This window comes from Delphinapterus leucas, chromosome 2 (assembly GCF_059928025.1).
Source record: "Delphinapterus leucas isolate spDelLeu-1000000601 "Yukka" chromosome 2, BTC_Dleu_Yukka2, whole genome shotgun sequence".
NCBI classification, from domain to species: domain Eukaryota; kingdom Metazoa; phylum Chordata; class Mammalia; order Artiodactyla; family Monodontidae; genus Delphinapterus; species Delphinapterus leucas.
In genome coordinates, this window is record NC_143130.1 from 140,887,895 (window position 1) to 140,904,131 (window position 16,237).

General features: G+C 33.9%; 1 protein-coding gene across 1 annotated transcript in view; it reads right to left on the minus strand.

Annotated features, from left to right (window-relative positions):
• The window catches only part of C2H14orf39 (chromosome 2 C14orf39 homolog), a 53,349-nt gene that overhangs the window by 4,479 nt on the left and 32,633 nt on the right, over positions 1-16,237 (minus strand). Inside the window, 6 exon segments of the mRNA XM_089906270.1 lie at positions 4,523-4,580; positions 8,453-8,591; positions 10,282-10,454; positions 11,508-11,569; positions 14,581-14,639; positions 14,730-14,815. Coding sequence (XP_089762396.1) covers positions 4,523-4,580; positions 8,453-8,591; positions 10,282-10,454; positions 11,508-11,569; positions 14,581-14,639; positions 14,730-14,815 — 577 coding nt within the window.

Consider the following 16,237-nt stretch of genomic DNA (forward strand, 5'->3'; position numbering starts at 1 on the left):
GAGCCCAGAAATAAACCCAAGCACACACAATTAACTGATATTTGACAGGGGAGCCAAGAATACTCAATGGAGAAAAGACAGTCTCGTCAATAAATGGTGCTGGGAAAATAGGATATTCATACGTAAAAGAATGAAACTAGACCCACTACCTTGCATCACTCACAAAAATTAACTCAAAACAGAGTAAAGACTTAAATGTAAGACCTGACACCATGAAACTCCTAGAAGAAAATATAGGAAAAAAGATCCTTGATATGAGTCTTGGCAACAATATTGGATATGACACCTAAAGCACAAGCAACAGAATGAAAAATAAATGGGATTGCATCAAACTAAGAAGCTTCTGCACAACAAAAGAAACAATCAACAATGTGAAAAGACAACTTACAAAATGGGAAAATATATTTGTAAACCATATATCCAATAAAGGGTTAACATCCAAAATATATAAAGAACTTATACAACACAACAGCAAACAAACAAATAATTCAATTAAAAAATGGGCAGGGCTTCCCTGGTGGTGCAGTGGTTGAGAGTCCACCTGCTGATGCAGGGGACACGGGTTCATGCCCCGGTCCGGGAAGATCCCACATGCCATGGAGCGGCTGGGCCTGTGAGCCATGGCCGCTGAGGCTGCGTGTCCGGAGCCTGTTGCTCCACAACGGGAGAGGCCACAACAGTGAGAGGCTCGCGTACCGCAAAAAAAAAAAAAAAAAAAAGGGCAAACAATCTGAATGGGCATTTTTCCAAAGAAGATATACAAATGGCCAACAGGTACATGAAAAGATGCTCAATGTCACTAGTCACTAGGAAAATGCAAATTAAAAACACAATGAGGGACTTCCCTGGTGGTCCAGTGGTTAAGAATCCGCCTGTCAATGCAGGGGACATGGGTTCGATCCCTCGTCCAGGAAGATCTCACATGCTGTGCGGCAACTAAGCCTGTGCACCACAACTACTGAAGCCCGTGCACTCTAGAGCCCACGCACCACAACTACTGAACCCATGGGCCACAACTACTGAAGCCCACGCACCTAGAGCCCATGTTCCACAACAAGAAAAACCACTGCAATGAGAAGCCCGCACACTGCAGCAAATAGCCCCCGCTTGCCACAACTAGAGAAAGCCTGCATGCATCAACGAAGACCTAGTGCAGCCAAAAAGAAAAAAGAAAAAAACAACAACAGAAACACAATATCTTCTCATACCTGTTAGAATGACCATCATCAAAAAGACAAGAAATAAAAAATGTTGGAGAGGATGTACAGAAAAAGGAACTCTTGGGCTTCCCTGGTGGCGCAGTGGTTGAGAGTCTGCCTGCAGGTGTGGGGGACACGGGTTCAAGCCCTGGTCTGGGAAGGTCCCACATGTTGCAGAGCAACTACGCCCATGAGCCACAACTACTGAGCCTGCTTGTCTGGAGCTTGTGCTCTGCAACAAGAGAGGCCGCGACAGTGAGAGGCCCACGCACTGCGATAAAGAGTGGCCCCCACTTGCCGCAACTAGAGAAAGCCCTCGCACAGAAACGAAGACCCAACACAGCCAAAAATAAATAAATAAATAAAATTTTTAAAAAAAAAGAGAAAAAGGAACTCTTGTGCACTATTGGTGGGATTATAGACTGCTAAAACCACTATGGAAAACAGTATGGAAGTTCCTCAAAAACTTAAAAATAGAACCACTATATGATCCAGCAATTCCACTTCTGGGAATATATCCAAAAGAAATGAAACACTAACTTGAAAAGATATCTGCGCCCCTATGTTCACAGCAGCATTATTTATAATAACCAAGATATGGAAATAACCTGTGTGTGAAATGATGGATGAATGGATAAAGAAGTTGTGAGATATCTAAATATGTATACATGCATATACAAATATTATTCAGCCATAAAAAAGGAGAAAATCCTGTCATTTACAACCACATGGATGGACCTTGAGGGCATTATGCTAAGTGAAATAAGTCAGACCTGTATGACCTCACTTATAAGTAGAAACTAAAAAATTAGAAAAGAAAGAAACCAAACTCCCAGAAAAAGAGATCAGATTTGTGGTTACCAGAGGTGAGGGTATGGAGAGGGGGAAATTGGGAGAAGGTGGTCAAAAGGTACAAACTTCCAGTTATAAGATAAATAAGTACTAGGGATGTAATGTAAAACATGATGCCATAGTTAACATTACTGTGTTATACATATGAAAATTGTTAAGGGATTAAATCCTAAAAGTTCTCATAACAAAGAAGAAAAAATTTTTTTAATTGTTTCTATATTTGATGATAGATGCTAACTAAACTTACTGCAGGAATCATTTCACAATATAAGTACTTCAAACCATTATGTAACACACCTTAAATTTATACAGTGGTGTATGACAATTTTATCTCAGTAAAACGTGGGGGGAGACTAAGAAAAGTAAGGTCCAGGAGTTTAAGAGAGTTAGGAGAAGTCAGGGAGGGAAGATATGTATTATAATATTTGAAAATGCTGAAGTGAATGAGTGTCAAATGAGAGTGTCAAAGGGGAGAATGTAAATAGATTTAATATTTTAGATAGTCACATTTAAAGAATGTCTACAATTGCTGGATTCATTCTGGTCTTGTGGCATTTAATAACCATTTATGACAATTCCAAAATTTATGTCTCACCCCAATGAATTCCAGGTTCATATATAAAATTTCCTACTTACTTTCACTCAGATATCTAATATAGGCTTTTCAGTGATAACACTTCTAAAATTAAACTCCTGTCAATCTCAAATTAACTTCTACAGCCTTCTATATTTCAACAGATGTTAATTCCATTCTTAAAATTATTCAGGTCAAAATCTTGGCATCATCCTTCTTTCTCTTAATGCTTACATCCAGTCCATAAGCAGATCCTTACAACTCTACCTTCAGAAAACTTAATAACCAAAATCTGATCTTTCTCACCACTTCCACTGACATCATCCGCACTATTATCAGTTCTCACCTGTACTATTTCAATAGCTCCCTGATCAATCTCCCTGATCTCCCCCATGTTTCCATATGGTCTGTTCTCCGTATAGGAGCCAAACAATTCTTTTAAAACCTGTCAGATCATTTCAGTCCTTGCTGAAAACTCTCCAATAGCTTCCCATCTCAAACAGAAAAAAAACACCCCGAAGTCCTTAAATGGTCTAAGTGTCCCCTATGGTTTGCTCTCCCTCCAACTTCTCTGATTTAATTTCTTACCAGTTTTTCCTTCCTTATTTGATTCCAATCATATCAATTAAGCTACTGTTCAATGAACATGCTGAGCACACTCCCATCTCAAGGCCTTTGAACCCTCTGCCTAGAACAGTTATCCCAGTAGCTTGTACCTGCACCTCCTTCAGGTCTCTGCTCAAACGCTGCCTTTCAGTGATGCCTTCTCTGATTCCCTTGGAACACAGCAACTATCTTCCCAATCCAAATACTCCCTATTTCCCTTACTCTGCTTTAGTTTTCTTCATAATACTTAACCCCACAAGTGAGTAGAGTTAACATCAGGCCTGTGCTGATCCAGGCCCACCTGGAAGAATGACCTTGGAGTCTGACTCCTCACAGCACTTGTTTTCTTAGAAAATAAGAATTAAGGTAAATGTATAATGATGTGTTTGACTAGTATACTGGGTGGGACTACACCTGAATTAGAGGACCTGTGACTTGGTATATAGTCCTTCCTAGCTCTCAGGTGGGAAACCAAGGCTGCAGCTTTTGTGTGTCAAGGTGATCTACCTGCATCATGCCTTTTGTCCTAGCAGCTTTACATATCCCATGTAGACGAGGTAGCAAAAGAAAGCTTATTATTTGGGTTGCTGGTGGGCCTCTCAATAAGATAAAGACGCTGTACATGCTGTTATCTCCTATCCTGTATCTTTCTATAAAGTTAAGTAAATCTAAGACTAAAAATTGTGACAGTGAGTCTGACTGCCAATTCAAATCCATATCAACTGTTTTTTAGTGCATTACCTTACATATAATCATTGTCTATTTTCAGTTTATCCCACTAGAACATAAACCCTATGAGAATTTTGCATTCTTGTCCACTATTCTATCACCAGAGCCAGAAGCGGTACTTGATATAAAATATACTATATATAAATACATTTATTTTTATATGTTGAATAAATGAACTAATCAACGGATAAATGAAGAAAGAAGGTCCAATAAAAAGTAAGCCCCAGCGAGACAAGACAAAATCCAAAAACTCCAGAAGGGAGATGGGAATAGTCAACAATATCAAATGCTGCAAAGTGACCGAATATGATAATAAAAATAAAATACTCATAATGTTTGATAATTAGTAAGTCATTAGTAATATTGGAAAAAGCAAGTTTTGGTAGAGTAGTGAGAAAAGAAGCTAAATTGCTAAAAAATAATAATAATAATTAGTGAATGGTGCAGAAGTAACGGATATTTTTAAAGAATAAACTGAGTGCCTAAGAAAATCAGAGACAAACTAAACACAAATGGTGAAAGTTAACATGGTTTTATATATAGCAAACTTCAAATCACTTACCAATTTCTTGTTGTGATGAGAGAAGATTTAAATTTCCTGCAGAATAATGTTCATGAAACTGAAAAAAATTTTCCATTAAATATTACTCATGAAATCAGTAGAACAGTAGGTATAGCATTTATATTAGACTCTAAAGCCTAGTTCGTCTAATAAGCATAATTAGGGTAGACAAAATTGCAACATTCTTTATAGCGCATTATTGTAATTAAAAAGAGATCTATCTTCAAAACTATCATTGACTTATATTAAAATAAGGTTTATTGATTTGACTCTGGCAATAGATAAAATATTAATAGGCTATATATATATATATTATACCAAGGATACTTCCTACTTTGGAATATTAATATAACCTAAAATTCTAATTAACTTTGTTTTATTCTGAAGGCCTTTTACAAATCAGGTTGTTGTTACTGCTTTCCTGACTATAAAAATAATACAAAGTATTACAGCTTCATGTCAGTTCAAATAAAGTTTTGCTGCCAAGAGTCCATTTTCTCTGTAAAACAGGGTTTTCAAAAAATGGGATCATGAAACATAGTTTTCTGTCCTCTTAACATTGCATTATGAGCATTTTTCCACATAACTATTCTTCCAAAACCTTATTTTATGGCATTTTATTATTCCTCTAATATGGACATACAATATAGTTTCAATCATGCTTTTGTTTAAAACATTTAGGTTGTTTCTATTTTTTTCTAATATAAATCACACTTGAATATATACTATTATGCACAGATTTATACTTCTTTGACAATTAATAAGGAAAGCTGATTTTCCCAGAGATTTTATAAGGCACTTGAATTTCTTTTTCGGTGAATTATCTATTCACCAAATAGACTCTGTCCATAACTCTATTGAGGCAGTAATTTTCTTGCTGGTACATATAAGCTCTTTATATAATAAAGACCTTAACTGTTTGTGATATTATTGCAAATATTTTATAACACATTATCATTTTGCCTTTAAATTTTTTTAACATATAAAATTTTGTATGTAACCAAACCAAAACCCTCTTTATTTTCTTTTGGCTCTTCTTCCACTGTTTTTATGCTTAGAGAATACTTCCTTCTCTTAAGATCTGGTAAATATTCACCTATATTTCTTCTGAAATATTTTATGGTTAACATTTTAAAATGTAATGCATCTATAATATCTATTGGTGTACAGTGTAAGACAAATGCCTAATTTATCCCCACTAATTTGTGGTCCTATCTATATTGCATTCTAAATTCTTTTGTTTCAAGACATTTCCCATGCCATTGATCAATCAATCAATCCTTGTACCTTTACCACACTATTTTGATTGCTCTACGCTTATAGGGTATTTTAATATGTAAAAGTGAAGTTCCCCCTTATCAGTCTTCTATTTCATACTATTCTCTTATTATTAAAATCAGTAGGAGCCATAATAATATCCTCTCTTTCATTCCTAATATAGGTAAATCTTATCTTTTTATTTGTCAATCTAGTAAGTTTATAAATTTTGTCAATTTTTTTCAAACAACCAACTCTGGCTTTGCTAATTTTCTCTATTGTTTGTTTTCTATTTCATTGACTTCTTATTCTTCGTAGTTTTTCATTCTACTTACTTTGGGTTTACTTTCTTCTTTTTTTAGCTTTTCAAGGTGGAACTTTAGGTCACCGATTACAGACCTTCTTTTCTATTAATTTAATTATTTAAATGGTTAATTAAATTATTTAAAGTTATTTTGCTCTCGTTTTGGCAGCAACCTACAGTTTCTGATATGCTGAATTTTCATAACCATTCATTTCAAAATCTTTTCTAATTTCTTCTTTGATCCATGGCCTAAATATTTAGGACTTTCCTACTATCTTATTGATTTCTAATTTAATTCCATTATGATCAGATAACATATTCCGTATAATTTCTATCCTTTTAAATTTATTAGGAGCCATTTAATGGCCCAGAATATGGTCTATCTTGGTGAATGTACCACCAGTGCTTGAAAAGAATAAATATGCTGCAGTTGTTAGATGTGGTATTCTATAAATGTCTGTTAGGTCAACGGGGTCGATGGGGTTGTTCAGATTTTATATGAGATCTTTCTTGATTGTGTTGCCTAATTCTATCAATTGCTGAGAAAGGAGTATTAAAAACCTCCAACTAAGTTTGTGTTTTTGTCTATTTCTCCCTTTAATCCTGTCAATTTTTGTTTCTACATACACATGTAGTTGAAAAAACCAACTACCTACCTGAAAATTTTTTCACACTGAGAATATATGAAGTTTGTTTAGAATTACAAAGCCAAATTAATTTTTAAACTGCCTTTAACTGCAATTTAAATCATTGCTATCCTGAGATTCTGTTTTATGAACTGATGTCAATTTGAGCCACCTGAGGTTGAAAACATAAAGATAATGGGGGAACGTTGTTATGCTATCAATACTCAGAATCTTTTAAAAATTGCCTCTGCAAGTGGTATTGGGAAAGTTGGAGAGCTACATGTAAATCAACGAAGTTAGAACACACCTTCATGCCATACACAAAAATAAACTCAAAATGGCTTAAAGACTTAAATATAAAACAAAACACCATAAAACTCCTAGAAGAGAACATAGGCAAAACATTCTCTGACATAAATCATACCAATGTTTTCTTAGGTCAGTCTCCCAATGTAATAGAAATAAAAGCAAAAATAAACAAATAGAACCTAATCAAACTTACAAGCTTTTGCACAGCAAAAGAAACCTTAAACAAAATGAAAAGACAACCTACAGACTGGGAGAAAATATTTGCAAATGATGTGACCAACAGGGCTTAATTTCCAAAACATACAAACAGCTCATACAACTCAATAACAACAACAAAACAAACAAGCCAATCAAAAAATGGGCAGAAGAATTAAACAGACATTTCTCCAAAGAAGACATACAGATGGCCATTAGGCACACGAAAAGACGCTTAATATCGCTAATCATTAGAGAAATGCAAATCAAAAGTACAATGAGATACCACCTCACACCAGTCAGAGTGGCCATAATTTAAAAGTTGACAAATTACAAATGCTGGAGAGGCTGTGGAGAAAAGGGAACCCTCCTACACTGTTGGTGGGAATGTAAATTGGTGCAGCCACAATGGAAAACAGTATGGAGGTTCCTCAAAAAACTAAAAATAGAGTTGTCATACGATCCAGCAATCCCAGTCCTGGACATATATCCAGACAAAATTATAATTCTAAAAAATACATACACCCCTGTGTTCACAGCAGCACTACTTATAATAGCCAAGACGTGGAAACAACCTAAATGTCTATCGACAGATGAATGGATAAAGAAGATGCGGCATATATATATATATACAATGGAATACTACTCACTCATTAAAAAGAATGAAATGATGCCATGTTGCAGCAACATGGATGAACCTAGAAATTATCATACTAAGCGAAGTAAGTCAGAAAGAGAAATATAAATACCATATGATATCACTTACATGTGGAATCTAAAATATGACACAAGTCAACATACCTACAAAACAAAAACAGACTCACAGATATAGAGAACGGACTTGTGGTTGCCAAGGAGGCGGGAGGGGAGGGAAGGATTGGGAGTCTAGGATTAGCAAAGGCAGACTTTGTATATAGGATGGATAAACAACAAGTTCTGACTGTCCAGCACAGGGAACTATATTCAATATCCTGTGGCGAACCATAATGGAAACGAATATGAAAAAGAATATATATATATATATATATAAATATATATATAACTGACTCACTTTGCTGTACAGTAGAAATGAACACAACATTGTGAATCAACTATACATCAATAAAAAAATTTTTTAAATAAAATAAATTGCCTCTGTTTTGTACTGTGCTCCAAGGAAGTTTAGTATTAAAGAATTAAACTTTCTGAGGTTTCAGTGTACAATTTTTTTAGAAATAGAACTTTAGCTTCTCATATTACCTGATGTGATGAGATTTCTGAATCAAATACAGAAGAATCAAATAAATTCAATCCAGGAGATCTAGAAGTATAACTCATAAGAAAAGAAAATCCAGGGGATTCCTTTTGTGTTTGACATTCAGTAGCTGTATTTCTATTTCTGATACAGAGAAATAAGAAATCATCAAAATGTTAAATACATATTATTAAATATTGCAGACTGGTAAGCACCATAGGCAATGGCATAGAGGTAAGAATTAGCATAGCAGGAAAAGGGAGGAAGTAGTTATTGAAGTGACAAACCTATGGAGAAAAAAACAAACCTATGGTTTTGGGTGGAGAATAATATTAACTAAAGTAGAATAATCAATTATGAAATGATAATAAAGAATTCCTACTAAGAATATACTGTCAGGCTCTATTCTATGTATTTTCATTATCATTAATTTACTTATTCCTCACAATAACCCTATGAGATAGCTACCATTATTATCACCTCCATTTCAGAGAAGAGGATTTTGAAGCATAGGAAGATTAAATGATTTGCTCAAAAGAATGTAAGTGCCAGAGTTGGTATTTGAATGTAGCAACAAAGATTCAAAGTCTAAGCTCTTAAGCCTGATGCTATACTGTCCCCAAGATCTTGAAAGCAGTCACAAAATTTTAGTCTTAATGAGAAGCCAGCCATCAGATTGCTTCATAAGGGAGTTAAGTTATAAAATGATTTGGGAAAAATAATTAGACAAGACAGTATATAACACGTGGTTAAAACATGAATTCTGGAGGCAGAACTGCCTAGGTTTAAATCTCAACTCTGTCACCAATGAGTTGTATCACCTGTGATTCTATTTCCTCATCTATAAAATAAGGATAATAATGTACTTACATCTCATAAAGCCGTTGTGAATATGAAAGGAGCAATATTTATTAAATGCTTACACATAGTGTTATTAAGTGCGTGTTAAATAATAGAAGTCTGAAGATACTTCTATAACTCTCTCCATGACCATTAATGAGTCACTTTACAGACTGGTTTTCTCATCCATAAAGAGAGGTTTTAGTATACGATTGACACATACTTTTACAGTTCTCAGATTTGATGATGAGTTCCACTTTGAACATGCTGTGTTTGAGTCAACAGCATGACATTCATATATAAAAATCTTAGTAGCAATTTAAAAAACAGAGTAGAACACAGGTGAGCGATTTCTGATGAAGTGAAATCTGTTTGACATATATTTTAGAAGAATCTCAGGGTTCAGATTTAAGAAAAGATTGAACTAAACAGAGAGCCTGAATGCAGCACTATTTTCTTGGCTGTAAACTACAAATCTGTATTTTCCAAAGTTAAATAATGATGTTACAGATATTTATGCCTACTAAGGTTACTTAAAAGAATGGTAACTCTTGTTTTAGACACTATAACATTAAGGAAAAATGACTGCTGGAACATTATTCAATGATGTACACAACCTACCAAATGTGATAGTAACTTTTTAGCTCGACATTTAAAATTTTTCCATACATTTTTTATTCTTCTTAAAATCTTAAATCTTATACTATTGAACTTGATAAGTACTCATGATCTAGTCCACCTTCAGCTAAATGTTTCAGGGAAAATGGGGAAGAGGATCTATGAAACGAGATGGCAGAATGTTTATAACTGTTCCAACAGAGTGATGGGTACATGAGAGTTCATTATACTTTCTCTCTCTCCTTTGTATATTTGAAATATTCCATAATAAAAACTTTTAAAAGTTTCAGGTATTAGGCATTTTACTATTCCTATCAATTACTTACATAACTCAATATGTAGATTCTTTCATTATAATTACTAATTAAAATCTTACATTTCAAATGAGGGGGTTTTAGGTAATTTCTCCACAGAGTCAGGTGTTCTCACAGCTTCAGGAGTCCTTAAAAATAAAGGAATTTCAGGAGTTCGTGGAAAAATCTCAGCCCTTTCTTCTACTTCATCACTATTACTTTCTATTGGCTTCCCCAAATGTTCGACATATGTAACCTGCAAATTCAAAGTAACAGAAAACTATAAAAATGAATGTTATTGCATTAATAAACTCATATATGTAAAAATATGAGGTTAAAAACATCCTATTAACATACGATGTTATCATTTCATAGACAAAGTAAGTAAAATAAGAATAATTGGTGAAAGTGATATCAAAATATATCTGTTCAAAAAACAGGAAAATAATTATTTTTGATTTTCCAATTTTTCTTTTCTTCCCAGCTCTATCTCACCTACCCCTACCTGAAAAAGTAACTCATAACAAGGACATACTCAGATTGATGAAAAATGGTTAGGAATGATTTTTCTTTTAAAATTTCCACATCATGCTCTGGGTCAAGATTTGTATACGATATCACCTTGAAAGAAAAGAGCAATCTTGCTCTCACTTCTTATGTTCTTTGCACTTTTTGCCCTAATAAATTCATTATATACTTTCCCTGCAAAGATTGAGAACTTGAATACTAATTTTCCTTTATATCATTTTGTAGGCTTAGGAATATGATTTCTCAAATGTTTTGTTACCAAATCCCATTACGGAAACAGTTTGGGTCCCTCCAGCAAAAAAATGAAAATGTGCTTTTTACCTGTATTTCTTTACAGCAGAATACTACTCTTGTTTCTCCTGTCTTATCCCTTAGTAGCTACGGTACATTGCCTACACCTATCATCACTAAAGCTTTCCACTATTAAAAAATATTTTGAAGATACTTTTGTGGCAGCCTGGGCAAATAATTCAATCTTACCAAACAAAATTGTTTTCTTCAGTTATGATTTAGTTGTTGTGGTATCAATTATATATAGTCAATTATTAATGACAATTTTTTGTGTAAATTTTCATGTAAACTTTTTGTGGCTTCATTTTTAAATCTATAACTCCTCCAAGGGATAGAATCTGTAACATCACAGCAACTTGATTACCAAACTAATAAGATCTAGACCTCACATAAATAATCTTCATTATACCAAATTGAAATTAAAATGGAAACAGAATACTTTAAATTGTAATATTTTGCTTAGAAATTAGAAACCAAACATTTGACTTACTTGTGAAGTACATTTTGATTCTCTCAATTGTTTTACCGTCTCTTTATCTCCACACTCAGCATCTGTTTGTTATATGAGAACAAAATATATTTTCTGTTTGTAATTTAATTGTAAATGAAACATATTAGCCAAACCATATGAAATTGCCAATATTTAACTATTCTGGGTCTATAAAAATGGAAATTTTAGGGCTTCCCTGGTGGTTGAGACTCTGCCTGCCAACGCAGGGGACACGGGTTCGAGCCCTGGTCTGGGAAGGTCCCACATGCCGCGGAGCAACTAGGCCCGTGAGCCACAACTACTGAGCCTGCGCATCTGGAGCTTGTGCTCCGCAACAAGAGAGGCCGCGACAGTGAGAGGCCCGTGCACCGCGATGAAGAGTGGCCCCCGCTCGCCACAACTAGAGAAAGCCCTCGCACAGAAACGAAGACCCAACACAGCCAAAAATAAATAAATAAAATTTTTTTTAAAAATGGAGATTTTAGATAGTTCAACCCAATACATAAAGAGAATAAAACCTATATGAACAGTTTAACGAACGAAATTATAAAGAGAACATCCCATGTAAGCACCACCTAGGTAAAGAAACAGAACATTATGAGTTCTCCATAAGGCCCCATATTCCACATATCTTCCTCCTTATCGGTAAACACTAACCTGACTTCTGTAATAATCAATACCCTGATTTGCTTTATACAGTTTTATCACCTGAGCAATATAGTTTTTTTCCTGTTTTAAAATGTTATATGATGAAATAATAATATATTTTTCGTGCTTTTTTGTTTAGTATACACTTATGAGATTCGTTATGTATTGTTGCATATAGACATAGTTTGCTTCCTTTTACGGATGTATTCCATTGTACAAACACAATATATCTATCTATCCATTCTATTGCAAATGGACATTTGGGGTGTTTCTGCTTTGAGGCTATTACAAACAATGTTGTTAACATTCTTCTATATATATACTTGTATATTTATGTACTTGTATTTCTCTAGGTATATACCTAGGAGTGGAATTACAAAATATAGGGTAGTGTATCTTTCATTTTACCAGATGTTAAACTATTTTCCAAACTTTAGTTTTGAAACTATTCACCAATTTTTGTTGTGGCAGCTAGCCATCCTGAGCTATCCTAGGAAATCATTCGATTTCACCAGACAAAATTACTAGTTCCAATTATAATTTAGTTATATGACAATATATTTCATTTATAAATGACAGTCCCTACCAATAGTTATGAGAGTTCTAACTGTCCTACATTCCCATCAACATCTAGTATTGTCAGACTTTCCGAATTTTGCTCATCTGATGGGTGTATAATATCTCATTGTGGGTTTATTTTTCAGTTTCCTGATTTGTTGAACATCTTTTCATGTTTATCTGCCACAAAAGTTTCTCTATTTGAAGTGCCTATTCATTTATTTTGCACATATTTCTTACTGGGTTGTCCATATTTTTATTCTTGGTTTGTAGAAGTTTTTTATACATTTTTGGAAACTAGTCCTTTGACAGTTTTATGTATTGGAAATATATTCTCTTGCCTCCCATTCTTTTCATAGTGTCTTTTGATGAATAGAAATTCTTAATTTTAATATAGCCAAATTTATCAATTTTTCTTTTATGATTGGGCTTTTTAATTCTTTTTAAGAAATTCTTTCCTATCTTGAATAAATGTTTCCCTATTTGGTCATCTGAATGATTTATAGTTTTGTCTCTTGAGTTCAGTCACACTACTATTTTCACAACATATTAACTTCTTCAAAAGATAGGGTTGGAGATTGTTGAAGAGTCTTTTCTTCTTGGAAGATAATTATATGCCTTCTTGGGTGTGAAGCCTCACCATACATGCTCACTGGCAACTAGGACTATGCCAGATACATGCATTTCCCCATATATCTGTATTAGGGGGTATATTGTTCCTAGAGATTGTCTGTTCCTCCCTTGTCTAACACTCTGTCAGCTTAGCATATATAGAGGATTATAAACAGGTGAAATATATCACCTGGGCAGATAAGATATAATTCTTTTCTCCAGAAGAAAGCAGGAAGACTATCCATCTACATTAAATAAGCATATTGTCTTGGTTGAATCCTATATTGAGAGTGAGAGGAACAGACTCATAGTATATTATATGACCATTCTGAATGTGCATATATTTGCAGAAAACTACACTGCCAGAATGAGCCATTTTTTAAATTTCAAAATAAGTCAGTAATCCACATGCTATAGACAAGAAGAGGTAAAGACTTTTATATAGCCTAATGAATAGAATAATTACTATGCGTTATTGGGCTACCAAAAAAATATATATATATACATATCTATGTGTCTTTATGATATATTATATATATACATACATGTATACATATACATACACATATATACATAGAGACAGAGAATGAGTCTCTGTCTCTCAAGGGTGCATCAAAGTTCCAATAGCTAGTTGATTCTAGGATAATAAACTCATACATATATATTCTGTGACCTTTCTATGATTTTATTCAAAGAAAGTAATCCAAGATAATAAAATATTTATATAAAAGAATATAGTAGCGTTATTTATAACAGCAAAAACCTGGAAATAACAAAATATTCACTGTGAGAGAATGGCTAAATAAATTACATCATACCGATGCAAAGACCTATTATAAGTCATCACAAATAAAATCTATTTAATGGCATGGAAAAATATCCTTAACAGTACATCAAGTGGAAAGAAAAGGATACAAAATAATATACACAGTATGCTTCAAATTTGGAGGAATAAACTAAAAGAACAAAACACAGATATGCATAGAAAAAAATATAAGAATATACAACAGTATTATGTAGTGTCAGTTATATCTGGGTGGTCATATTTTTGTTTCTTTTATATTTTTCTCCATTTTCCAAATTTTCTACAATAAAATGTATTTGTTTTATATTTAAGAAAAATGTATTTAAAAACCAGGCATGCATGGTCAGTTAACCAGAGATGCAATCAATACAAATAATTTATTTGACTAGTATAAAAACCTGATATAACTTGTTACTCCCATTTCTTAGGAAAAATATAAACAGCAAATACCTGTATCTCCCTTTTCCAACCATTGATTGCAATCTGATTGTTTTGGTGGAGTTAACAATCTAAAATACAATAAACAAAATTTTTATATTATTTACTGAGCTGATAAATTATTTCAGAAATTAAAGCATTTTCTTATTTTTAAACGTTACCTGAACTGCATAAAATTTTGTGAACTTTTAGAAGCCGTAACATGTGAACGCTTTGAATGGTTATTCACAGCAGAGTCATTCAATACCTGAACAAAAGAAATTAAGCATTAGAATTGACTACACAAAACAATGTTTTGCTTGCCATGGATACTCAGGGCTCTCCAAGAACACTGTCATCTTCCTCATCCTCACTGTTATTATCAACATCAACAACAACTACAAACAAAACATTAAATTAAATGAAACAACTACATACAAAACATTAAGTCAAACACTGGGAAACAAAAAAGGTTTAACTCTCAAGGAATTTGATGTTTTTGACAAGTATAATAACTATGTCTGATAGTATTTCTTCATTTAAGGTAAACTTTAAAATTTTTCTTCCTTATTCATGATTAATCAAGTGAATCTTACCATTTTCTCAACTAATAACCTGATGTCCGTGTCTCTCCATCCCCTATAATCTCACAAATTGACTACAGGAAAGGAAAACAGTAGGTTAAAAGATTAAAGCCTGAAACTTTCTTTTTAAAATATGTATGATATGTATGACAAAGCTAATATTTCATTTTTAACTTTAATTTTATTTAATACTAATATTATTTTAACATCTTTATTGGAGTACAATTGCTTTACAATGGTGTGTTAGTTTCTGCTTTATAACAAAGTGAATCAGTTATACATATACATATGTTCCCATATCTCTTCCCTCTTGCGTCTCCCTCCCTCCCACCCTCCCTATCCCACCCCTCTAGGTGGTCACAAAGCACTAATACTAATATTTAAATCGCTACTTTACTAATGTTTGTATTGTCTGTTTCAAGTCTTTCATTCTCCCTGAGTCACTCATTTTGAAGAGTCACTGATTTTTCTTATTTGACCTGAAATTAAAATACCTTTAATAGGAAAGTTTATCCATTTATATTTGTTATAACAGCCACTGGTCTTAATTCTGTCATCTTATGTGCCTTTAGATCATAAGAAAAAGACCTTGTTCCTCAAAGAACACTTGGCCCTTAAAGAACAAGTGTTGTTCCAGTTTTGATGTATGTTTTTTGTTTGGTTTTTTTTTTTTGCGGTACGCGGGCCTCTTGTGGCCTCTTCCGTTGCGGAGCACAGGCTCCGGACACGCAGGCTCAGCGGCCGTGGCTCTCAGGTCCAGCCGCTCCGCGACATGTGGGATCTTCCCGGACTGGGGCACAAACCCGTGTCCCCTGCATCGGCAGGCGGACTCTCAACCACTGCGTCACCAGGGAGGCCCTTGATGTATGTTTTAAACAATATACATGTTTGTATATTCCTCCTGGTACAAGTATTTGTACAAGTATTTCAAGTAATTGTTTAGAGTAGGTGCCAAGAAGTGAAATTGCTGAGTATGTGCGTTTTTATTTTTAATGAGTACTGTGAACCAGTCCTCTAAAGCAGTTGTCCCAAATTATACTCCCACTGGTGTTGACCTCACTAGACATTATCAAATGTTTTAATGTGTGCAAATCTGACAGGTGAAA